This window comes from Mobula hypostoma, chromosome 2 (assembly GCF_963921235.1).
Source record: "Mobula hypostoma chromosome 2, sMobHyp1.1, whole genome shotgun sequence".
Lineage (NCBI taxonomy): Eukaryota > Metazoa > Chordata > Chondrichthyes > Myliobatiformes > Myliobatidae > Mobula > Mobula hypostoma.
Window position 1 is genome coordinate 26,838,640 of NC_086098.1, and position 27,801 is coordinate 26,866,440.

General features: G+C 42.3%; 1 protein-coding gene across 3 annotated transcripts in view; it reads left to right on the top strand.

Moving 5' to 3' along the window:
* Nucleotides 1-27,801, top strand: part of lama2 (laminin, alpha 2) — a 398,231-nt gene that overhangs the window by 107,310 nt on the left and 263,120 nt on the right. For all 3 annotated transcript variants that reach the window (XM_063034544.1, XM_063034525.1, XM_063034534.1), the window contains exon 4: nt 25,507-25,749. In XM_063034544.1, coding sequence (XP_062890614.1) covers nt 25,507-25,749 — 243 coding nt within the window. The remainder of the gene's footprint in view (nt 1-25,506; nt 25,750-27,801) is intronic.

Genomic DNA, 27,801 nt, shown 5'->3' on the forward strand with positions numbered 1-27,801 from the left:
TAATTTTCCAAAACTCGTTAGATTCTGGACTAGTTCCTGAGGATTGGAGGGTGGCTAATGTAACCCCACTTTTTAAAAAAGGAGGGAGAGAGAAACCGGGGAATTATAGACTGGTTAGCCTAACGTTGGTGGTGGGGAAACTGCTGGAGTCAGTTATCAAAGATGTGATAACAGCACATTTGGAAAGCGGTGAAATCATCGGACAAAGTCAGCATGGATTTGTGAAAGGAAAATCATGTCTGACGAATCTCATAGAATTTTTTGAGGATGTAACTGGTAGAGTGGATAGGGGAGAACCAGTGGATGTGGTATATTTGGATTTTCAAAAGGCTTTTGACATGGTCCCACACAGGAGATTAGTGTGCAAACTTAAAGCACACGGTATTGGGGGTAAGGTATTGATGTGGATGGAGAATTGGTTAGCAGGCAGGAAGCAAAGAGTGGGAATAAACGGGACCTTTTCAGAATGGCAGGCAGTGACTAGTGGGGTACCGCAAGGCTCAGTGCTGGGACGCCAGTTGTTTACAATATATATTAATGACTTGGATGAGGGAATTAAATGCAGCATCTCCAAGTTTGCGGATGACACGAAGCTGGGTGGCAGTGTTAGCTGTGAGGAGGATGCTAAGAGGATGCAGAGTGACTTGGATAGGTTGGGTGAGTGGGCAAATTCATGGCAGATGCAATTTAATGTGGATAAATGTGAAGTTATCCACTTTGGTGGCAAAAATAGGAAAACAGATTATTATCTGGTGGCCGATTAGGAAAAGGGGAGGTGCAACGAGACCTGGGTGTCATTATACACCAGTCATTGAAAGTGGGCATGCAGGTACAGCAGGCGGTGAAAAAGGCGAATGGTATGCTGGCATTTATAGCGAGAGGATTCGAGTACAGGAGCAGGGAGGTACTACTGCAGTTGTACAAGGCCTTGGTGAGACCACACTTGGAGTATTGTGTGCAGTTTTGGTCCCCTAATCTGAGGAAAGACATCCTTGCCATAGAGGGAGTACAAAGAAGGTTCACCAGATTGATTCCTGGGATGGCAGGACTTTCATATGAAGAACGACTGGATGAACTGGGCTTGTACTCGTTGGAATTTAGAAGATCGAGGGGGGATCTGATTGAAACGTATAAAATCCTAAAGGGATTGGACAGGCTAGATGCAGGAAGATTGTTCCCGATGTTGGAGAAGTCCAGAACAAGGGGTCACAGTTTGAGGATAAAGGGGAAGCCTTTTAGGACCGAGATTAGGAAAAATTTCTTCACACAGAGAGTGGTGAATCTGTGGAATTCTCTGCCACAGGAAACAGTTGAGGCCAGTTCATTAGCTATATTTAAGAGGGAGTTAGATATGGCCCTTGTGGCTACGGGGATCAGGGGGTGTGGAGGGAAGGCTGGGGCGGGGTTCTGAGTTGGATGATCAGCCATGATCATAATAATTGGCGGTGCAGGCTCGAAGGGCCGAATAGCCTACTCCTACACCTATTTTCTATGTTTCTATACCCCCTTCTTGCTCTTCTCAGCCCCTTCTTAAGCTCTTTTCTTGCTACCCTATATTCCTCAATAGACCCATCTGATCCTTGCTTCCTAAACCTCATGTATGCTGCCTTCTTCCATCTGACTAGATTTTCCACCTCACTTGTCACCCTTGGTTCCTTCACCCTACCATCCTTTATCTTCCTCACCAGGACAAGTTTATCCCTAACATCCAGCAAGAGATCCCTAAACATTGACCACATGTCCATAGCACATTTCCCTGCAAAAACATCATCCCAATTCACACCCGCAGGTTCTAGTCTTATGGCCTCATAATTTGCCCTTCCCCAATTAAAACTTCTCCTGTCCTCTCTGATTCTATCCTTTTCCATAACAATGTTAAAGGCCAGAGAGCGGTGGTCACTGTCCCCCAGATGCTCACCCACTGAGAGATCTGTGACCTGACCCAGTTCATTACCTAATTCTAGATCTAGTATGGCATTCCTCCTAGTCGGCCTGTCAACATACTGTGACAGGAATCCGTCCTGGACACACTTAACAAACTCTGCCCCGTCTAAACCATTGGAACTAATCAGGTACCAATCAATATTAGGGAAGTTAAAGTAACCCATGGTAACAACCGTGTTATTTTTGCACCTTTCCAAAATCTGCCTCCCAATTTTCTCCTCGGTATCTCTGCTGCTACCAGGGTGCTTATGGAATACCCCCAATAGAGTAACTGCTCCCTTCCCATTCCTAACTTACACCCATACTGACTCAAAAGAGGATCCTGTTACATTACCCACCCTTTCTGTAGCTGTAATAGTATCCCTAACCAGTAATGCCACCCCTCCTCCCCTTCCCCCCCTCTCTATCCCTTTTAAAGCACTGAAATCCAGGAATATTGAGAATCCATTCCTGCCCTGGTGCCAGCCAAGTCTCCGTAATGGCCACTACATCATAATTCCATGTATGTATCCAAGCTCTCAGTTCATCACCTTTGTTCCTGATGCTTCTTGTATTGAAGTACACTCACTTTAGCCCTTCTACCCTACTACCTTTACACCCTTTATTCTGCTTCTCTTTCCTCAAAGCCTTGTTATATGTTAGATCTGGCTTTACTCCATGCACTATACTTGCAGTTCTCACATGACCTTTATCCTCCTCCACCTCGCTATCTGCTCTAACACTCTGGTTCCCCTCTCCCTGCAAATCTAGTTTAAACCCTTCAGAGCAGAACTAGCAAACTTTCCTGCAAGGATGTTAGTCCCCCTCCATTTCAGGTGCAACCCATCCTGTCGGAACAGGTCCCACCTTCACTGGAACAAGGCACAATTGTCCAGAAACATGAAGCCCTCCCTCCTGCACCAACTCCTTAGCTACGTATTTAGCTGCATTATCTTCCTATTTCTAGCCTCACTAGCACGTGGCACGGGTAGCAATCCTGAGTTAAGGCAGTGGGTGTTGTATACACAGGATTTAGTAAGTCTTTTAACAAGGTTGCTCATGTTATGCTGATCCAGAAAATCACGGCACATGGGATCCATGAAGACTCAAATAGATTGACTTGGATATAAACAGAGCATAGTGGTGGAGAGGTGGTTTTCTGTCTGGAGGTCTGTGACCATTGGCTGGTCTGCGATTAATTCTGAGACCTCCGTTTGTGGTTTATATATTTTTTGGATTAACAGCTAAATGGGGTGGTTAGTAAGATTGCAGATGACACAAAAGCTCACTGAGGAAGATTGTCAAAGGATGCAGTTCGAAACATGGGCAGAAAATTGGCAGATTGAACTTAATCCAGATGTTGTATTTTGGGATGTCAAATGTAGGGGAAAAGTAAACAGTACATGGCAGGATCCTTGGGAGTATTGATTTGCAGAGGGATTTAAAGATGCAGAGGCTCAGCTGCAAGAAAGTGGCTACTCAATTAGGGTGGTAAAGAGAGCATATGGCTTACTTCTTCAGTCGGACCATCGAGGAGAAAAGCTGGGATGTCATGTTGCAATTGTATTTAAAATGTTGGCTAGACCATAATTGGAGTATTGTGTGCAGTTTTGGTTGCTAAGTTAGAGGAAGGATGTGGGGGCTTTGGAGAGACTGCATTAGAGGTTTACCAGGATTTTGCCTGGATTGGAAAGGTATAAGTAGATGTTGGATAAATGTGGGTAATTTTCTCTGGTGCAATGGAGGCTGAAAGGAGACCTGATAAAATAATATAAAATTATGAGAGATTTAGATGGTCAGAATTTTTACCCTGGATGGAACTTTTAAGTTGCTCAACTTAAAACTTGCTCAAATACAAGAGGGCATAGTTGAGCTGCGATTATTTTAAAGGAGATTTACGAGGGAATTTTTTTTACACTAAGGATGGTAGGTGCCTCGAATGCACTGCCGGGGGAAGTGGTGGAAGCAATTCATAGGAATGTTTAGACCACAAGACCATAAGATATAGGAGCAGAATTAGGCCATGTGGCCCATTGAGTCTGCTCTGCCATTTGATCATAGATGATCCTTTTTTCCTCTCAGCCCCAGTCTCCTGCCTTCTTCCCGTATCCCTTCATGCCCAGGCCAATCAAGGATCGATTAACCTCTACCTTAAGAATACATAAAAACTTGGCTTCCACAGCTGTACGTGGCAAAGAATTACACAGATTCACCACTCTCTGGCTAAATAAGAGGCATTTAGGTAGTCACATGAGTCGGCAGGGATGGAGCGGTATCCACCATGTGCAGGTGAGTGTACAGTTTAAATTGACATCCCAATCAGCAGATGGAATGCCTAAGGGCCTTTTCTGTTCCATACGGTTCTATATTCAGTGTGTTTGGGGAACAGATGGGGTCTTGACTCCCAAGTTCTGATGTAATTTTCTAAGTTGTTTTAGATCTGAAGCCATGTTGATAAATTTTTAAATGACAGCATGCAAGTTTTTAACATTAGGTTGGAAGTTGTGACATTGAAAGAAAAATGTATAACTTCACCATAGACGAGAATAAAGAAGTTAATCAAAGGTAAGGGCAATAATAGGAGGGTAAGTAAATGAACCAACATGAAGCAACACAGATCAAAGTTGCTGGTGGACGCAGCAGGCCAGGCAGCATCTCTAGGAAGAGGTACAGTCGACGTTTCGGGCCGAGACCCTTTGTCAGGACTAACTGAAAGAAGAGCTAGTAAGAGATTTGAAAGTGGGAGGGAGAGGGGGAGATCCAAAATGATAGGAGAAGACAGGAGGGGGAGGGATGGAGCCAAGAGCTGGACAGTTGATTGGCAAAAGGGATACGAGAGGATCATAGGACAGGAGGCCTAGGGAAAAAGAAACATGAAGTAATGCTTTTGTTTTCAATTGACTTGGAGTCATGGAAAGTATAGCACAGAAACAGGCCCTTCAGCCCATCTAGTCCATGCTACTTGAGAAAAAGATCCCCAAAGTCCAACTTCTGAGGACTACTTGGAGGAGGATTACTCAGTTGACATTCTACATGATGCCCCATCAATTATCGTATTTGTTATTTATGCAAATATGAATAATTTCATGCCCGAGAGTAAAACGATTTTTCAGCTGTATTGAAAATTATTAGATTATAAATGCTATTTGTTCACCAAGAAGGGTTTATACAGAGGCTATAAAAACTAACCACCAACCACCCCCCCAGAAGTTTTCATGTTTTGTTGTCATACAACATTGAATCACAGTGGATTTAATTTGTTTTTTTTTGACACTGATCAACAGAAAAAGGTTCTTTCGTGAAAAAATGAAAACAGATTTCTACAAATTGGTCTAAATTTATTACAATTATTAAACACATAATAATTGTTTGCATAATTACCCACCCTCTTCAAGTCGGTATTTAGTAGATGCACTTTGGCAGCAATTACAGCCTTGAGTCTGTGTGGATAGGTTTCTATCAACTTTGCACATCTGGACACTACTATTTTCCCCAATTTTCTTTACAAAACTGCTCAAGCTCTATCAGATTGCATCGGGATCATAAATGAACATCCTTTCTCAAGTCCAGCCACAAGTTCTAAATTGGATTGAGGTCTGGACTCTGACTTGGCCACTCCAGAGCATTAACTTTGTTTTTTTAAGCCATTCCTATGTAGCTTTGGCTTTACGCATAGGGTCATTGTCTTGTTGGAAAACAAATCTTCTCCAAGTCACAGTTCTCTTGTAGACTGCATCTGGTTTTCCATGATTACTGTGATCCTCATAGATCTATGTTTCAAAATAAAATAAATTCTAAAATGATACAAATAATTTTATTAGTTTTTTAATGTTTCAGCATTTACCTGAACTTCCTGGATTCTTGTGTTAGATATGCTCTATCGACTGTTCAAAATGTTAATTTAAAATAATGTGCTCCTTGATTTAATGTCTGGGAATTTTTCAGTATAGTTGGCTTCTCAGTATAATGGCATCACTATTGCATAGTGAAGGTGATTTCTGCAAACTCAAAGCAACTGGTGTAGATATAGATATTTATAATTTATCGATCTAGTATGGAACAGCCCTTTCTGGCCCAACAAGCAGTACTGCCCAGAACCCTTCGATTTAACACTAGCATGCTCATGGGACAATGTACAATGACTAATAACCTACCAACTGGTACATCTTTAGATTGTGGGAGGAAATCAATGTACCTGGAGGAAATCCATGTAATTCATGAGGAGAATTTATAAACTTTATCAAGTTTGACAGTCACATGACCACCATTGACAAACAAAATCTAGGGCAATAGAGAATGCCTTCAAATGAAATCTGGGGATTTATTATTTTAACACAAGATTTAATAAGAGTCTGTTAAGCAAAGCGGAAGGAATAGTGCTTCATGAAATTTATTGTCAGACTTGATGATCCACCTAAAATCAGAGGTAGGGGCGCTGGTATATTTTCTTTTACTAAGGCCATCTTGGTTAATAAAAACATGAGACTAAAACAGAATCTTCCAAGTATGTATGATCCAACAAGAGCCCATCAGGTGCATTCCCCAATCAAGTTTGGGTATATTTTGTATTAATGTATTATTCTGCTTGCATTAGCCATTTGTAATTGAAATATGATAACCATCTGTTTTGTTAGAGAATTTTACCTTTTATTTTTGAGTATGATTCTGAAGATATTGGAGAATAAATATGGGTACAAAACTGATTTTTTTATGGCTCACTTGCTTTTAACACTAAAGTTGAAAATCTTTGGAAATTGATTGACAACTGACAGATTTTTCTGGCCGACAAGATGCACTTGAAGTGAAGGTTAAGAAAATTGCATGTCAACTGGAGCATAAATCACTTTTGTATTGACAGCATATGACAGTATTAACTGTCAATCAATCTTTTTTTTCATCTCAGAATACTTTTAATTCTTAATGGGACTTTAGGAGAATATTTCTAACTCAAAATTCTTTCGGTGCTGGATGCCACTGTAATACAGTCTAATCTTTTGAATTGTTCAGCATTTTTAAACCTTTATTAAAATCTCATTCATATTATGACAATATGCATCTAATTTATATTTACAGGTTTTAAGACAGCATAAAAACCAGTTAGAAGTTATGTATTTTGTGCGGAATCTTTAAAATCACCAACTTCAAACAGAATAATTTATTTAGTGTTTAAGACATTTGCTTTCCTGCATTATAGTCCATTAGCATACTATTTCTCAAACAAAGCTGGCAAGTTATTTGCTGCCGTCCTTTGCCTGGGGTTGTTGTGTTATTGATCATTAGAACCTTTTTGAAGTCGGTTTATTTCTTGAACTTTCATTCTTCCATCTGGCAGTAAGTCTTCTCTTCCCAAAGTTTTTGTCCTAATTGATTAACCAAGACTGGAAACTCGCCATGTGTTGAGACACAGATGGTGGTTCAGATTATCTCTACTTTATGGTTCATATATTGACGCATTAGTGTATTACATACTTAGTTAAACGAACAACAATGTAAGTGCGACCTGCTGTCAAATATGGATAGGTAAAATTCTTATTCGATAGATCATACAATATATATCATTGCCAGTGAAAACAATTGATGGTAACAATTCATAAATATCACTGAACTTAACTTAGAGTAGTTTATTTTCCGTTACTAAATAGTTGGTGGGGAAAAAAAATCCTTGAAATATTAATCAACTGGAATTAGATTAATCATTGCATCATACATCGGGGTGCTCTTTTCAGTTACCTGATGACGTAACCGTAGCCTTTGGCCAGGGGCAGATGGCGTCAGGTGGTGCCCAACTTTCATCGAGTGTTTTGACCCTTAATCACTACACTCTCCAGTTGATGGTTCAGCAGTGGTGGACAAGTCACTGCCCATCTGCTCCTGACTTCCAGCTCAGCTCCTCTCGCCTGCTCCATATCCAGAAAGAGGCTCTTTCTGGTTCATTCTCCGTCCTGTGAGCTGCTTGGTTTCCCGCTCTTTTCATCAAGGCCCAGCACAGACAGCAACCTCCATGTCGACCTTGCTGGGAACCCTCTACAGCCGATCTCCACGGGGACTAGCCACGTCTACCATCCTTTGTCCCCGCACTCCTGGACTAAGGACTGGTACTTCAGGACCTTCCTCTCATGAGCCTCCTCGCATCCTTCCTCCCACGTACTGTGAGCTCCACCAGGATGATTTTCTTGTCTTCGGTAGACCACAGTATGATGTCTGGTTGAAGTGTGGTTGGCACCACCTCCAGGAACTGCAGCTTCCTCCCCACACTGATGCTCATCTCCCATGATTTGGCAGTTTGCAGCAGACTGGATTTAGGCCCATTTGTTATGACTGATGTGGCCCTCGCCGTGATGAAAATGATTGCCCTGTTTGCGTCTCTACGAACTGGTCTCTCTTTACAGCTCGGCTGAATTTATATCTTTTCTTGACATTATAAACAGAATAAATGCTTTATTGAGGACAACTCCGTATTCAGTTGTCTGAATATGGAGCAGCAAATCATAAATACAAGATTATGCAGATGTTAGATATATGTGTTTCTCTGGATGTGGAGCTTTTTTTAAATAGACAATATGTACAAAATTACTCTATTTCATTTATGGGCTATAGATCTCTGTTCAGAACTGTAGTTGTGGTGCTTCAGTTATTGTCCCTGAAGAAGGGTTTTCAAATTCGAATAACTTTAAACTGTACAGTGGGCATATTGCCCACAGAGCACAAAGCTAAAAATTCAGGCAGACACCACACATAATTTTCAGGCTATTATTTAGGATATACTGGAATTTAGGCTACGTAGTCTAAAAGGAGGAGGTTCATCTGCAAGAATGTAAAGTTCAGAAATTATTCCTTTTTGGAGGACATTTTACTCTGTGGTTTAAAAATAAGCTGATGCAATGTTCATTTTAAATTGAAAATTTCCACATGCCAATTTAAATCTTTGAAAAAATGTATGCAAAATTTTTAAACCTTAATAATCTTTTATATATATTTTTAAAACTCTGTCTCTGGCTTCTAACAGGAAATAGATGCAAGCACTGAATTAAAATAAATTTTCTGTTGCTATTTCATTCCACTGTAGTAGAGTCACAATACTAGGAACGTAAGAAAATCGGAGCAGGAGTAGGCCACTCAGCCCATCAAAGCTGTCCCACTAGACAATTTTTTTTATTAAGTGCAATCATGAAACAATAGCCAGATCAGAAATGCTGATCAAGTCAACTAGTTCCCAAAGAGAACTCGGATAGCCCAATCAGATGGTTCACTGCTGCTCAGCGATAGAACACAAAAAAATCATATGTACAATTAAGAAACATTAAAAAATATTAGAAATACTGGAGTCATGTTGAAGTCTGCTGGAGAGAGACATTTATGCACATGCTGTCCTCCATAATTCAAAGAGATTGAAGGATAAGGTTGCAGGGTGACAAAACGTGGCAGGAGCACTTGGAACTAAAAACTAATCCCTACTGGGAGAAAACAGCACCTGTTCTTTCCACACTGTCTCCAGCAGTTTAAGGACTAAGTCCAGCCAGAACATAACTCACAAGTGCTCTTGAAAGTCAGGTATTAACCCTACCTACCAACAACCAAGCGTTACCATCCTGGTCCCCTTCATGATAGCTTATGAAGAAGCAAGTGACTTCCCTCCCAGAGATGATAGGTGTTTGTGCACTCGGCTCTTGAAGGCTTGGACTCCATCATCGCAGATGTTTTCAACCACAGCATCTGGAAGGCTGTTCCAAATTCTGATAGCACAGTGAAGGAAGCTTCTATCCAGTGTGTAGGTTCTCACATCAGGCATAGAAACAGCATGAGCAGGCATAGATAAACTTGATCGTGTGGTGCGCCGTCTCTCATAAGATGAAGGCAGCATGGCGCAAAGGTCTGCAGGGCTGAGGCTGGTGTATATTTTGTTTAGCACAGTAGCCGCAGCAACCTGTCGTCTGTGGTGTAAGCTGCTGATGGCTAGCTTCTCACGAGCTGTGGCTTCATCTACACCTATAATCCTGAGAGCCTTTCTTTGAATGGAATCAAGCTGGCTGAGAACACTCTGTGAGGCATTCATCCATGATAAGCAGGCACACTCCATGTAACACACAATGCTGAAGAGACTCAGCTGGTCAGGCAGCATCTATGGAGAGGAATGACCCTTCCGGTCTTAGCCTGAAATATCAACTGTTTATTGCCCTCCATGCATGGTAATTTGAGTTACTATCACCTTCCTGTCATCTTGAACCAGTATGACCATTCTCCCCCGACCTCTCACATTAACAAGGCAGTTTGCCCACTGAACTGCCTCTCATTGGATGTCTTTTGTTTTTCACGCCATTTTCTATAAATTCTAGAGGTTGTCGTGCATTTCGCTCCAGGATACCAGCAGTTTCTGAGATACTGAAACTGCCCTGTATGGCCCCAGCAATCATTCCGTGGTCAAAGTCACTTTGATTATATTTCTTGTCCATTCTGATATTTGAGCTTAGCAGTGCCTGAGCCTTTTGACTATGTCTGCATGATTCTATGCATTGATTTGCTGCCGCATGATTTGCTGATTAGGTATTTGCATTGTAACACACAAAATGCTGGCAGAACTCAGCAGGTCAGGCAGCATTGATGGAAATGAATAAATTAAAAAATTAAAATTAAAGGCATCCGTTAGTCATGGGAGACCATAGATCTGCGCCTGGAAAGTCTTCACTCTCCAGGGCGCAGGCCTGGGCAAGGTTGAATGGAAGACTAGCAGTTGCCCATGCTGTAAGTCTCTCCTCTCCATGACACTGGTGTTGTCCAAGGGAAGGGCAAGGGCAAGGGCTGATACAGCTTGGCACCAGTGTCGTCACAGAGCAATGTGTGGATAAGTGCCTTGCTCAAGGACACAACACGCTACCTCGGCTGGGGCTCGAACTCACGACCTTCGGGTCGCTAGTCGATTGCCTTAACCACTTGGCCATGTGCCCACGTGGAAATGAATAAACAGTGGATGATTCAGGCTGTGACCCTTTCTTGGGACTGGAAATGAAGGGGGAAGAAGCTAATATACAAAGGTGGGGAGAGGGGCGCAGGCTAAAAGTTGATGGGTGAAGCCAGATGGGTGGGGGAGGAGAGGATGAAGTAAGAAGCTGGGAGGTGATAAGTAGAAAAGGCAAAGGGCTGAAGAAGAAGGAATCCGGTAAGAGAGGAGAATGGATTATGGGAGAAAGGGAAGGAGCGGCACCAGGTGATGGTAGGTGAACAGAAGAAGAGGCCAGAGTGGGGAAATAAAAAAGAGCGAAGGCGAGTGGGAAAAATTACCTGAAGTTGGAGAAATCTAAATCGATTGATCTAGCTATCTAAATCGATGTTGATGACATCAGGTTGGAAGCTACCTAGAAGGATTATGAGGTTTCCTTCCTCTATCCTGAGAGTAGCCTCATATCAGAAGAGGAGGTCATGGACTGACATGTCAGAATAGGAATGGGGAGAAAAATCGAAATGGTTGGCCACCAAAAAATTCTGCTTTTTGTGGATGGAGCTGCAGTGTTTGACAAAGCGGTCCCCCGGTTTATCTCGTGTCTCAGCAATGCAGAGGAGGCTGCACTGGGAACGCTGAATACAGTAGACTTTTTCTTTTGTTCTCTTGTTAGAGTTCTCCTTGTTCTCACCTAACACCCCATGAGTCTCTGCATCCAACAAATTATTGTCTGCAACATCCGCCATCTTCAATGGGACTCTACCACGAAACATATTGTGGCGATCATTCGGTCCATGATGACAGATGAATAAGCTCGTTAACCTCAACAACTGTTTTTATTGTGATAAACACAAAAACAGACTGGGCATGATGACCTGGGGAGAGAACCCACTCAGTCACATACAGACGCTGGTTACAGTCAGGGTGACCCGCAAACACACAAGCGAATAACTGTATAACCCAAGCTAAAATGTAACAATAAAAGAACTTGAACTTCCCACCATAATCCCATGAAAGCATTTTAACCCAAGAACAATAAGCAGCACAGGTTGTTAGAAATCCGGGGGCATCTGCCAACCACACCCCCCCCCCCCAGAGGGTCACACTACCCCCACCTGAGGGGTCAGCCATCCTCAGGGACACCAGAGTCCATAACAAAGTCCAAAAGTCCTTGAAGTCCTTGGTGGTGGTCGACGTTGCTGCCTGGTGCCTGGGGCATTGGGGAGGGGGTGGTTTCTGGAGCCCCCCCCAGGGAGGTACTGTTTGATGAGGCAAGAGGCAGGGCACCCAAAGTGTCACTCCCTTCCTTCAGCCTCACTGGATCTGTGGTGGCCAAGGGCCAGTATGGTGCCAGTTGGTCTTGGTGCTGCACAACTGCCTTCTACCTCTCAGGCAACTGCACCTGATATACCAAATCGGAGATGCAGTCGAACACCTCTCCCAGCCCGTTCCAGTGACTTCCCAGCATTGGGGATAGTCCCTTCTTCCGGGAGGGGCAGTAGACCCATAGTGGGGCCCCTACTGCTGCATTGGTGCCCTGGACTGGTGGCCTGGCCCCTCCTGAGGCGTGCAAGCGTTGCAGCAGTGCAGGAACAGCTCCACGTGCTGCTTGTGCCTGGGTCAGCAGAAGTGTTCGGACAGTTTGCCCAACTTCTTTGCAACCTCAGAATGGCTGGCCCCCACCAGCCCGTGCCCTGACTGCACACTGTGGGTGGAGCCCTGGGGAGTGCGGGAGATGTCCGTCGCCTTCGGAAAATAGCCACCACTGGAATAGCGACCCGTCCCACCCCTCCAGCGTTCCCCACTGAGAGTATAGGGCTTTGGTCTCTGGATCCGGGGCAGAGACCTCCCACCACTCCTGCCGTCGTTCCACACTGAACCATTCGCTCACCTGGGCCAACACGGGATTGCTCCCCTGCTCACTGCGCAGCTGCTGGTCAATGGTGGGGAGGTTTATCTTGCCGCCGGCTGTCACCTGAAGAGCTGCGGCGGCGGCTTGCCCCTGGTTCCGCTGTGTTGCATTGGGTGCGCTGCACTGCCGCGGGCCCCTGTGAGAGTGGTGGTGATTGTTGGTGCACCTGCCTGGTTTGCTTCCCGGAGCTGCCCTGTAGAGTACTGCCCCAGGACATCTACATGGGCCACCCAGCGGGAGAGCAAGCCCAGCCCAATCATCAAGGTGTCCTGGATGTCGGTTGGCCACACCTTGTGCTCCACTGTGCTTTTCCCCACTGTGATACGCAGCCTCCTCTTCCCTCTCATCGCTGCACAGTCGCCAGTGACCGTAGCCAGCCGGACCACCATCGTTGTCCACCCAGGCAGGGATGGCTAGCAGATGTTGGGAAGAATTCTCGGACGGATAATGGTGATGGTTGACCTCGTGTCCAGCAACGCACGGCATCCGATGTCCTCCACCGTGCAGTCCACGTAAAAGCCTTGCTCTTCACCCTAGTGGCCACCCAGAGAGGCGACAATGCTGCTGGAGTTCTTGCATGGGGCCGTCAGTAAGGTGTTTTCTGATGGCTGCGCTGGGCTGTGGTTTGGTGCTGGTGTGGGGCAGTCCTGGGCCAAATGGCTTGCCTTGCCACACTGGCAGCAGAGATCGCTCTGTGGCACGTGGCGGGACTAGTGTGGCACTGGTCGGACCTGTCTCACGGGCTCCTCCTTGTCAGTGTCTCCTCTGCCTCTGTGACGTAAGCCCGGGTTCAGGGCCTGCGGGGTGATGCTGGAACACTTTGGCCAGTGACGATGGTGACGTCAGGTGAACGTGCTGCTGAAGGCACTCCGGAGTCTGCGAGAGGAAATTGGTGATAGCCACGTCGAGCACAGATGTGAAGATCTGCCACGAATGCCCCCAGGCTTTCTCCCAGATGGCGCCAGGTCTTCCCTCATTATTGCCTGCAACAGTCTCTGCTCGGAGCGCCACTACGAGGGCCCTGCAGTCACGCTGCTCAGCCGGCGTTAGGTCGAGGAGGGCCTTGGGGGAGTCCGGGAGGGGATTTCACCTATTACCTGTGTGGTACTTCCTCCCCTCCTCCCGCTTTCTTACTCACACTCCTCATCTATTTTTCCAGTCCTGATGAAGGGTCTCAGCCTGAAATGTCGACTGTACTCTTTTCCGTAGATGCTGTCTGGCCTGCTGAGTTCCTCCAGCATTTTATGTGTGTGTTGCTTGGATTTCCAGCATTTGCAGATTTTCTCTTGTTTGTCACTAAACTCAGCGACCATGCTTATTGTGATAAACACAAAAACAGACCCGTTGCGATGTGCTGGGGAGAGAACCCATTCAGTCACGTACAGACGGGGGAGGTGGGTATTTCACACCCTGGTTACAGTCAGGGTGACCCACAAACTCAAAAGCAAATAACTCTATAACCCAAGCTAAAATGGGACAATAAATGAACTTGAACTCCTCCACCATAATCCCACAAAAGCATTTTAACTCAAGAACAATAACAATATGTGGGCGAGCTGGTGACCACACCTTCGCCCCCCCCCCCAAAGCATCACAATATTTTTTACCTGCCTACCTCCGTGATTTTCTTGCCATTCGTCCCTCCTCTCTAATCTCCCTCCTGACACGTTGCCCTGCAAGTAATGCTCCCTAACCTCCATTCAGGGTCCCCAGCTCTCCTTCCCGATAAGGCAACCCTTCACGTCAATGTGTTGGGCCGGCTACTGTATCCAGTTTGTGTGTGTTACTCTGGATTTCCAGCATCTGCAGAATCTCCTGTGTTTAGATATCCGCGTTAACAGCAGGCATACCCACAGTGTAAATCTCTCTGAGTTTAGCTCTTCTATAATCTTTCTCTATTTGGATGTCTGCCATTAGGTTTTTCTTACTGAAGTAAAATACATAACTGTGCACTTGTCCATATTAAATTGCATTTGCCAAGAGTTCACTCATTCACTCCTATATATGTGTGTTCAGTTGCAGAATCCTGACATCCTCGCACTAATTGTTACAATACTGTGCAGAAGTCTAAGGCATAAGTACAGCTAGGCTGCCTAAGACTTTTGCACAGTACAGTAATTGTCAATGTGGAGTGGAGAGTGAGTTTGTAAATCTGGCGAGAGCAAACAATGTTGGGAATGGCCACGGGAGGGGTGTGGGATGGGTGGCAGAGAAGGAGAGCCAAAGATGAGGGGGGCGGGGTGGAATGGGTACAGACATGCCCAACCCTGAGACACCTGGCAAGGTCATTTGATACCAAACAATTAGTTTATTGATAATTAAAGAATGTCCCTCTGGTGCTTCCTGCCCCCTCCCCTCTTGCTTCCCCTTTTCCCCATCCATGATTCCCCTCTCCCTGCCCCTTTCCCATTCTCAGTCCACAATAGAGATCCATATCAGAATCCCGTTTATCATCACTCACTTATGGCATGAAATTGGAGTTGCTGTTGTGGCAGCAGTACAGTGCAATACATAAAATTACTGCAGTACTGTCTTAGGCTCCCTAGCTATATATTTGGATACCTTATACTCTCCCCCCTTGTCCAAGGCACTATTATAAATCAAAACTGAGAGCCAAGAACAGACCCTGAGGATGGTCCACTAGTTCCTTCATTCCAGCATGAATGGAGTATGCCATATCAACCTGTTAGACCTTATGGCATCCGAAAATCTGCTGATACTCTGAGCCCAAGCAATGCCGGATGTAAAACAAGTCTTCTCTAACCTATTCTATCATCATTAATAATCATGGAATAGTCCTTGTGAAAGGTCTTGTTGACTCTTTATTCCTTTCCATAGATGCTCTCTGACCTGAGTTGCTCCAGCATTTTATGTATGTTACCCTCCAGTATTAATAGCTGATTTGGAAACTCCAGTGCTTGGAAATAAATGCATCTAATGTAAATGTGTGCACTAATGCATGGGCTCGTATGTGCATATGAGGGAAATGGAGATTTAGCAGGGATAAATATTGGCACGTTGGTAGAATTTGTTGAAGTTGCATAAATGCCAAAGTTGTTTTCTAAAGGTATATTCATAGGAAGTATTTCTCACTTGTTTGCAATGTTACTAACCTTCCAGAAATGGCAAATTTTAACCATGACCCCCAAAAGGCAGTTTTATTGGTGAAAATAAGAAACTGCAATCAATTCAACAGATCGGAACTAATGATCCGTCAAGGTGCTAATTAGCCACTCAACTGGCAAAACAATGGAAACGTTTCTTCAGTCAGCTATGAATAGAATTTATGTTGTGCCTTTAATACAGTAAAATGCTCCAAGACTTGACGTTCAATGAATGCATTTGCAATTTTACATTTAGAAGCTTTCACAAAAGTTATCTGCCTAATCACTCAAATAACTTCTTTACAGTTTCTGTCTAGAATTTTCCTGTATAATTAGAAAGAAAATCAGCATTATAGCAGACAGTTCCAGTTTTTCTGCGCTGATTAAAGAGAATCAACAGAGATTTGTAAAATGAACTCATTTCTAAATAAAACTAATTAAAGGAAACAATTAAAATCATAATTCAGGTAACATTAGTTTATAACTTCCTAAAAGCAGTTTGGCTTCAGGTAGACTGTATCTAAAATGAAAGCTCATGAAACTTATTAACCAGGTTAGGAGTTTAAGGGCAAAAAGAAATGGTGAATCTAATTAGTTAATGCTGGAGTTTGAAATGAAGAGCGTTGCCCTAAGAAGATCTGTAATTGGGGCTTGACTATTCACTATATTTTCTAAGTTATTAGAAGAACATAGAGAGTTGTAGATCTAAATTTTTGCTACGGGGTAAAAGAAATTGCCAAGAGACATTGGTAAATTAAGTGAGTTGGCCAAACATTGCAGTTGGATTTCAACATAAGTAAACCTAGAAAAAGTAAAAGAAGAAAATTAGTCAGCTCCATCGTGGTGCTAATCTTCGTAGTATCCAAGACATCTTCAAGGAATGGTGCCTTAGGAAGGCAGTGTCCATTATTAAGACCCCCACCATCCAGGACAAGCCCTCTTCTCATTGTTATCATCAGGGAGGAGGTACAGAAGCCTGAAGGCACACACTCAGCGATTCAGGAACAGTTTCCTCCCCTCAGCCATGTAATTTCTAAATGGATATTGAAGTTATGAACACTAATTTAACAATTTATTTCATGTATTTCAGTGTACTGCTGCCGTAAAGTTAACAAATTTCATGATACTGTATTTTATTTATTATTATTTTTTTTCTTCTATATTATGTATTGCATTGAACTGTTGCTGCTAAGTTAACAAATTTCATGACACATGTTGGTGATAATAAATCTGATTCTGATTCTGAGGTATCCCGGTGATATTAAACCTTATTCTGATTGTGAAAAGGATGAATCTTTGATTTTTTTAAAAATAGTGAATGGACGTGACTTAAAAAGGTTAAATGGACAATGACGGTGCAATGCCAAATTATTGTAATTAGGTTCATAAATAAATCAAAGACCAACTAGAAGGCTGGAATATAAAGTCTGCAGCATTAGAAGCCCCTTTTTGGCCACCCCTGGAGAGCTATATCATCCAAGTTATGGTACCTTGTGATCTATTGGCCTATAATTTGGCACAGATTTACCAGAATGTTATCAGAACTACAAGGATTACATTTTGAAAAAATTCCTTGACCTATTATTATATTTTTTGGAATGTAGAAGGTCAGAAGATGATTTGAATTGTGTTTTTACAGCTTAGAAAGAATTGATGCTATAATGGAGATAAATGACTTCTGTTGGCACAGCATTCCAGGACAAGAGATATAACTTCAGACTAAGGCATTCAGGAGAGAAGTCATAAGATTCTTTATTTGTGACTAAGCGTGGTAGACGTAGAAGTCTCCTACAACAAGTAATGGATGGCAGCTCAAGCAGTACTTTTAAAGCTGACAATGATGTATTTCCTTCTGCTAGCCAAGTTTTTTAAAGTGATGTGAGGTTAAGTGTCTTACATTCAAGATAGATAGAATGGGTAAGAATTTAAGGTAAGCTATAACTTGGCCTTGGTCACATTGAACAGCCGAGCATACTTGAAAGGCTGAATGACTTGGTGTAGTTCCAATAGATATTGTTCTGAAATAAATGGATTTGCTAATGAATGTTATTACTTTTTGTTGCAAAAGCCTGTTTCTTTTGAAACCAACCTTCAGTCAGTGATTTCACTCTGGCTTGTGTGTGGAAAAGGTGTAGTAGCTGCTGATAAATTTTGTCTCCAGTGGATCAGGGGGGCGGGGTGGGGTGGGGAGGTCGGGGTACTGAATGAGTTTAACATTGTTCTGGAGCAGTGTTTAGACTTTGCAAGACAGGCATCAAGAAAATGAAGGAACAAAGATGAAATTGGTTTGATATGTTCCATTTTGTACCAAGCTGAAGAATATTCACACCTAACCCCCTCTGGTCTTCGCCTGTTTGCAGCACTTCCTGCATTCTCCTGTGCTTCCATGTCAATCCCATCATTAACAGTGTCTCTATAAGAATCAGCTTTATGAAATTTGTTGTTTTGTGGCAGCAGTGCAGTGCATGACATAAAAGTGACTAAAATTCACAATAAAAAAATAATAAGGGCAAAAGAAGAACAGCGAGTTAGAGTTCATGGGACTATTCAGAAATCTGATGAAAAGGGCAAGAAACTGTTCTTAAAGTGTTGATTGTGGGTCTTCAGGCTCCTTTACCTCCTCTCTTGATGGTAGTAATGAAAAGAGGACATATCTTGGATGGTAAGGATCCTTAATAACGGATGCCGCTTTATTGAGGCGCTGTCTTTTGAAGATGTGGAAAGTGGATAGGGTTGTGTCAGTGATTGAACTGGCTCAGCCGACAACACTCTGTACCCTCTTCTGACCCTGTGCATCGGAGGCTGCATATCGGACAACGAGGCAAGCAGTCAGAATGCTCTCCACCGTACATCTGTTTAAACTTGCCGGAGTTTTTGGTGACAAACTAAATCTCGACAAACTAAATCTCATCAAACTCCGAATGAAGCCGAGGCTCTGGTGTGCCGTCTTCATGATTGCATCAGCGTTGTGGGCCCTGGATAGATCCTCTGTGATGCTAATGCCCAGGAGCTTGAAGCTGCTCACACTTTCCAATGCTGACCCCTCAATTAGTATGGGTGTGTGTTCTCCTGACTTTCCCTTCCTGAAATCCACAATCAGTTCCTTGATCTTGCTGAGGTTGAGTGCAAAGTTGAATGTAAGCACTTCAGGAAAATTACTTCCTTCTGTACTCATACATAAAACTACCATTTAGAGCATTGACAAGTACCTAAGTACTTTTTGAGTCTTAACACAGGGTTTCAATCAACTACCACTAACATTTAAATTTCAATCCTTCAAACTATTTAATCAAAAATCAAAAAAACACAAACTGTGTGTGGGAAGTGGAAATCTGGAAAAAAAAGATTTTTTTCCAGCATATTCTGTTTTCATTGCAATTATTTATTCAATCTTATATTAAGGAAATCATTAATGATTTTTAACTGAACTTTTTGAAGAGATAAATGAGAGCCTACTAAATAACTCCAGGCCTGATATGCAATCTGAGTTTCTAAACTTCAACAACGGAACCACAGTTGGAGTTGCTATGAATTAACAATTTGAGTGTGACTCTTCAGAACAGAGAACCACACATTTTCATGATCTTAAATGTCATAATTTATACAAATAATGGAAAGCAGTGCGGTAGATGCTGGAATTCTGATACAGAAACCAAAAGGCCTGCAAATTCTCAGAAGGGCCTCTGGAGAGAGAAGTAGTTACTATTTCAGGTCATTGTCCTTCCATTACAACTTTTCTGAAGTAAAACATATCATAATTCGATCCGTATTCTGTTCAGTTGTTTGAAGAAAACAGAGGTGCTTAGAAACCCTCAAGCTGAGTGACCATAAATTCACACTTCTCATGCATGGCATGAAATTCTACACAAGGCATATTGAAGAGTTTGTATGGAAATTAAATCTATATATATGATGTGAGTAAAGTTATGTAATTCCAACTGGAAGTTATGAATCAAGTAAAACCCTTGAGGAAGAACAAAAATGAAGGTAATTAAATTACCAAAATAAAGTAATTTAAATGGGTATCTTTGATATAATTGTGAAATTGCTAATTTAAAATTTAATCATTAAAGTTCCAAGATAATAGAATTTGATAAAGTATTTTGGTTAATTCATCAAGACCATAAGTTCATAAGATATACGAGCAAAATTAGGCCATTTGACCCGTCAAGTCTGCTCTGCCATTTCATCATGGCTGATCCATTTTTCTTCTCAGCCCCAATCTCCTGCCTTCCCTGCTACCCCATCCTCTTTTGCCCTAACCAATCAAAAATATATCAACCCCTGCCTTAAATATACACAGACTTGGCCTCCACAGCTGCCTGTGGCAAAGTATCCCCTCGATTCACTGCTCTCTGGCTATAGAAATTCATCCTCATCTCAGTTCTAAAAGGACACCTGTCTAGTTTGAGATTCTGGTTTTAGACTCTCCCACCATAAGAAACGTCCTCTCCACATCCACTCTATCAAAGCCTTTCACCATTTGGTAGGCTTCAATTAGGTCACCCCTTATTCTTCTGAATTCCGTTGAATACAGGCCCAGAGCCAGCAAATGCTCTTCATATGACAGGCCGTTTAATCCTGGAATCGTTTTCGTGAACCTCCTTCTAGAATAAGTATATCAAGAATATATAGTTTTACACATAAAATTTTAATATTTAGATTTAACGTCAGAAGTGTGATTTGTGTCACGATGAGCAGCACATAGCTGTTAAACAGGAAGTGCATTCTGTATACAGCGGAACATTTTTAATAGAGAGAATGGGTAAAGAATAAAGATTGATGATAGAAATTGTAGAGTCAAAAAAACTTGAAACAAATAGCAATAATTGTGTTTGAAACGATGGCAGGACAGAAACCAAAGGCAAAATTAACAAAGGCAAAACTGTGCTGATCACCCCATCTGTGACTAAGCTGTTCCACTGTGAACACGATCTGTTATGAGTCAATATGATGCTTTCACATCAGGTCATGCATAGCACGTACCTCCACCGCACCACTCAGGTGTGTTTCTGGGGTTACAGGGGTTAGCGACCCTTCTGACTGTTTTGTGCTCCATCGCTGATGTTACGTACCCCGTAACTGGGTTGCTAAACCACCAGAAATGGAACGCTTGTTGGAGTCTGTGATTACTAGGAACTAATAAAACTTAATTAAAGAAATAAGTAATACAGTACTCTAATCGTAAGGATATAAATGTAACAGGTTAGCAATGATAATACACACATACACACAGAACCAGGGTAATAGGAATCAACCAAGCTCTATCGCAGTCTCGGGGTAAAATGATCAGTCTTAAGTGAGGCAGAGTTCAGTTCAGTTTAGTGCAGTTCGAAGTAGTCGCTGTTGTTGTACCGTTGGAGAGAGAGAGAGTGGGAGATGCAATTGGTTTCAGGCAGACCTTTTGATGTCTTCGCAGTTGGTTTCGGGCAGACCTTTTGATGTCTTCTAATCCCGCTGTAGTCACCGACTGTGACCCCTCCGTTCCGGATACGATCGTTCTTCCGTGGTGAACCTGGCACTTAGGCAAGGGCGGACACACATCCCAGGTTCCCACCGATTGTACCTTTACACCCTGTGAGCCTCTGATCGGTTCCCGCGAACCGGTCCTCCAAACTCCCACCATTTGTGGGGGCACTTTGCTCTTTTCAGGGTCTCGTGGCGTGTCTCATGCCTTAGCAAACCTGCTGCTTTTATCCCCCTGCTGGGGTATCACCTGTCCATCAAAATTCAAACGGTTCAGGTTCAAAGCAACTGGTCTGTCAATATCTGAATTGTGTTTCTTTCCCGTTAATCCCTCTCTTCTCTCTTAGTAGCATTTTGAATGTTTCTCCATTGTCTTTCATTATCTCTCTCATTAGCATCATCCGTCCGGTAGCTCTGCTTGGCGTCACACATGACACTGAGCAGAAGTGAACCATCTGACTGGCCTATCAGAGTTCCCTTTGGGAACTCGTTGACTTAATCAGGATTTCTGATCTGGCTATTGTTCACGTTTGCACTTAATAAAAAAAAGATTTGGGAAGGACAAAGGAACCAACAACATAGAAACATTGAACATAGAACCATTAGAAACCCTACAGCACAATACAGGCCCTTTGGCCTACAATACTGTGCCAAATGTACTTACTTTAGAAATTACCTAGGGTTACCCATAACCCTCTATTTTTCTAAGCTCCATGCACCCATCCAGGAGTCTCTTAAAAGACCCTATCGTATCTGCCTCCACTACCATCGCCGGAAGCCTATTCCATGCACTCACCATTCTCTGTGTAAAGAAAACTTAACTCTGTACCTACTTCCAAGCACCTTGAAACTGTGTCCTCTCATGTTAGCCATTTCAGCCCTGGAAGAAAGCCTCTGACTATCCACACGATCAATGCCTCTCATTATCTTGTACACTAATAACTGCTGTTCATTGGATGAAAATTGTTGGGGGGTGGCTTGCGTGGATCATAAACAGCTACTGCTGTTTCTGTGCTGTGCTGAATCTTCCATGTACTTCTATGCTTTTAGTTCATTTTGTTTTAATATGTTTGAAAATTGCTGTTTAGTTCAATATTAATAAGAACTTAAATGTCTGTGAAAGACAAAGACTTCATTGGGCATCATGGTAGTATAGCGACTGGCGTAACTTAGTCACAAGGGTGTAATCGGGCTCGTATGGCCCAAAGGGCCTGTTACTGTGCTGTATCTCAAATAAATGGAAAAAAAGTTAAAAGTCTGGTCATGGTGACTTTAATAGAGAACAAATCTGCACTCCTAGTTTTTCCTCCTGTCAAGGATGTTCTGGGGCCAGGATCACTTCCCTTTGTCACATTCACCCTGGCTGTTGTTTGGTACTTTCTACTCACGAGTGTAGAGAGCTACTGAAAATTGGCCGAGTATAGAGAGATCATAGATTCTGATCAGTCCACAGCTGAGAGCACGTGTAGTCAGTCCGCCACTGACTTCAGTGCAAATAGCAGATTGCAGGCAATTTTCTTTGGAATGAATGGACACATCTGCCAGGTTTTGGTTCATTATTTAAACTTGCGGTTATAATTAAGGAGAATTCGTGTGCTGCTCTGAGCTGCAGTATCATGGATCAATGCAATTTCAAAAACGACAATGTATGCTCTCAGATTTGCTGCTGTGATGTAAAGATAAGTCATACATTTGAGGTAAAGTGAAGAGACTGCAAGTTACATTTGTGAGCGAAGGTTTGTTTCCTCACTTTCCCATCACTCATAACCAGAGGAGGCTTATGAAAGCCTAAAATAATAGCCATAATCTACAAAGTGTATTTCCATTAACTGGATCTTAGAGTGCACTGCCTATTTTGGAAATAAATATGTGTGTTCAGTCAGGTAATATGTTTCATTCTACAATGAAGTTCAATTCACAATTCAGGAGCAAATTGAACTTAAAATTCCACATTTTTCAGAGTAAGACTATTGTTCCAATTTTTCATGGAAAATAATTGGCACATTTGTAGACATAACAGTCCCCATCAGCCTGTGGTATCAGATTAGCAAATGATTGTTTGTTTATTTACTTGTTTTAAAAACCCCATGGATTAAGAAAAAACTTTCCTGATAATTGATAGTGTACATCTTTAGTAAAATAGACCAAAATGAGTTTTATCTAAAGAAAACATCATTGAGACTAGCAGTTGAGCAGTAAAATTTGAAGTAACAACTAACCTGAAATAAAATTAAACAGAACAATTCACTATCATTACAAATACAACTTTTATTTTAGAAATGTACTTGTTAAATTTTTTACAACATACCTCAACAAAAGCTTTGAGTATTCTTGATGAACTGCAAATTGGAACAGTAAACAGGAACTGAACACTAATTAATTTGATTTAAAAGTTTCACCATAAAGGCAAGAAGTCATTTGGCATAGAAACAGCTTATTCAGCCCACCCAGTCTGAAGTGATTATAAAGCATTCGTTTGCATGAATCCCATTTTATACCCCACATGTAACCAACACTCCCCAGATTCTACTGCTACCACTGCACTCCTATACATATTTGGAGCACAATGGCTGATTAACCAAATCATCCACACATCTTTGCAAAGTGAAGAAGGTGGAGGATATAAAAGAATCTGAAACTATTGAACAATCTCCTAGTATGATGAAATGGACTCTTGACCTCACAATCTCCTAGTTATGGCCTTGCACCTTATTGGCTGCTTTATTGTGCAGACTGGAGTTACAACACCTCATGTTCTGGCTGGGTTGTCTACAACCTCCCGATCTGCCCAGCTCCTCCTCTGCCACTGCTGCCCCCAGACACCCCATTTCCCTCCCCTCTTCCACCCACACTCTCTTCCCACTGGTTCCCCTCCCCGACAGTTTCCCTCAGCTCACCTCATTCCCCCTTATTTGGTTCCATGCTCCTTTCCTATCAGATTTCATCATCGGCAGCCCTCTGTCACCTCCACCTACCACTTCCCAGCCTCCGTTGCTATTTCTGCTCTTCCCTCCTCCATCTGTTTATCACCTGGATTTACCAATTGCTTGCCAGCTCTTGCTCCAGCCCTTCCCCTTCCATTTTTATATACATACATACATACATACACACACACACACACACACACACACACACACACACACACACACACACACACACACACACACACACACACATATATATATATATATCCATATATAACAATTACAGCACGGAAACAGGCCATCTCTGCCCTTCTAGTCCGTGCTGAACTCTTACTCTCACCTAGTCCCACCGACCTGCACTCAGCCCATAATCTTCCATTCCTTTCCTGCCCATATAGTTGTCCAATTTAACTTTCAATGGCAACATCGAACCTGCCTCAACCACTTCTGCTGGAAGCTCATTCCACGCAGCTACTACTCTCTGAGTAAAGAAGTTCCCCCTCATGTTACCCCTAAACTTTTGCCCCCTAACTCTCAACTCATGAACTCTTGATGCTGGCTATTCCTCTCTATCTTTGTCCAAATGAAGGGGCTCAACTCAAAACCCCAATAGTACAGAACCCTCCACAGATGCTGCTGACTCCAAGGTTCCTCCCAGCACACTGTTGTTCCAAATTCTAGCATCTGCAGTCTCTTGTCTTTCCAATTGAAGTGATGATATGAGCTTTTTCTCTGGTCTAGTGCTAGGCTTGGGAATCAAGTATAATAGCAAAGTCACAAAATCTTTTTGTTTTGGACGGTTACAGCAGAAGGGTTAGTGACATGACTGGAGATTATGGTGGCAGATGTTGGTTTTGTTCTTTTAGTTATTTAGTTGCAACAAAGTGAAATTGTCTGATAGTTTGCCAAATAAAACTGCTTTACCAAGTGAATCATAGAATGATTATTTAGATGCTCATCTGCCAAACAAAAGCTCTGAATGCAGGCTTGCACCAGAATCATTTACTTCAGTGATTATACTACACCCTTTGATTTTCTTTGTGATTATTTCTGTTTTAGAAAAATGTTGATACATGCATTCAAAGATTATTAAAACACCACTCACAATTTATTTAAAGAGAGTTAAGCAGGAATATTAAATTTTACTATTCGTTGCAGAACAAGAAGACTCAGAATTATATTTATTGATTATATTATTATTGATGCAATATTGATTCTAATTTTGTTGTACCTATTTAACAGGTGTTCCAGATTGCCTATGTTATAATAAAGGCTGCAAATTCTCCACGTCCTGGGAATTGGATCTTAGAGCGTTCAATTGATGGCATCACATACAAACCATGGCAATACTATGCTATAACAGATACAGAGTGTCTGACCCGCTACAACATTGTGCCTCGGGCAGGCAATCCAATATATGTGGCGGATGATGAAGTTATTTGTACCTCATTTTACTCAAAAATCCATCCCCTGGAAAATGGTGAGGTAAGGCAAGAAGTTATAATTTTGTATGCCCTTCACAAACTTCACATCCAAATTACTCAGGATAATGGGAGCAACAGAGGTGAGTTTGTATTCTTGAGTTTGAAGTAAGATTGGTGCTGCACTTTGAAACATTGCTTATATCTTTATCAACATTGCACTGTGTGCTCCAAATAATTAATTATATGGACTTTTATTGTTTAGTTGAATAAAATTATAATCTATATTCATATTTCATAGAAATGAAAACACATTGCAATTCAAAGTAAATTTATTATTGAAGTACATATACTGTATGTGACCATATATAACCTTGAGATTCATTTTAATGCAGGCATACACAGTAAATCCAAGGAACATTTGAAGGAATAAAAGCATAGACAATTTTCTAATTGGAGGGAAAATTCAAAAATCACAGATGCAAAGAGAATTGGGAGTCCATGTGCAATATTCCCTAAAGGTTAATTTGCAGGTTGGGTCTGTGGTGAGGAAGGCAAATGCAATGTTAGTATTTATTTTAAGAAGACTATTATATAAAAAGAAGGATGTAATGATGAGAGTTTATAAGGTACTGATGAGGCCTCACAGAGTATGGTGAGCAATTTTGGGTCCCTTATTTAAGAAAGGATGTGCTGACATTGGAGAGGGTTGAGAAGAGATTTATGAGAATGATTCTGGGAATGAAGACTTATCATATAAGGAGCGATTGATGGCTCTGGGTCTTTACTCACTGGATTATAGAAGAATGGGGGGGGATTTCATTGAAACCGTTTGAATATTGAAAGGCCTAGATAGAGTGGATATGGAGAGGATGTTTCCTATGGTAGGGGAGTCTAGGACAAAAAGGCACAGCCTCAGAATAGAGAGGCATCTAGTTAGAACGGAGATGAGGAGGAATTTCTTTAGCCATTTGGTGGTGAATCTGTGCCTAATTCATTGCCACAGGCTGGGTCATTGGGTGTATTTAAGGCAGATGTTTGTAGGTTGTTGATTAGTCAGGGCATGAAAGGTTATGGGGAGAAGGCAGGAGAATGGAGTTGAGAGAGAAATGGATCAACTATGCTGAAATGACAGAGCAGACTCATTGCCCGGATGACCTAATTCTGCTCCTAGGTCTTATGCCTTGTGGTTTAAACACAACAGAATCAATAGGACGGACAAGCAACCAATGTGCAGAGGATGATAAACTGAACAAATATGAAAGAGAAAAAACAATACATTTCAAGAACATGAGATGAAGAGTCCTTGAAAGTTAGTCCATAGTTTGTGGGAAGAGTTCAGTGAAGGGGCAAGTGAAGTTGAGTGAAGTTACTTCCTCTTGTTCAATAGCTTGATGGTTGAGGGGTAATAACTGTTCCTAAACTCGGTGGTGTGGGCCCTGAGGCTCCTGTACCTTATTCCTGATGGCAGCAGCAAGAAGAGAGCATGTCCTGGGTGCTGGAGATTCTCTATGATAGATGTTGCTTTCCTACAATGGCACCACATATAAATATGCTCACGGTGGGAAGGGCTTTATTTATGATGGACTTTGCTGTATTCACCACTTTTTGTTGGATTTTTCGTTCAAGGGCATCGGTGTTTTCATACTAGGCTGTGATACAACCAGTCAATACATTCTCTACTGCAAATCTATAGAAATCAGTCAAAGTTTTAAATGTTATGCTGAATCTTTGCAAAGTCCTAAAGCTGCCATGCTTTTTGTAGTTGCACTTACTGTATGTGCTGTCCCAGGAGAGATCCTCTGAACTGATAACACCGAAGAATTTAAAGTTGCTGACCCTCTCCACCTCTGATCCCCTGATGAGGGTGGCCTATGGACCTCCGATTTCCTCCTCCTGAAGTCAATCATCAGCTCCTCGGTTTTGCTGACATTCAGTGAGAAGTTATTGGTGTGGCACCACTCAGCCAGATTTACAATCGCCCTCCTCTGTCTGATTTGCTACCACCTTTGATTCAGCCAGCGACAGTGGTGTTGTCAGCAAACTTAAATACGGCATTGGACCTGTGCCTAGCCTGACAGTCATACGTATAAAGTGAGTAGAGCAGGGGGCTAAG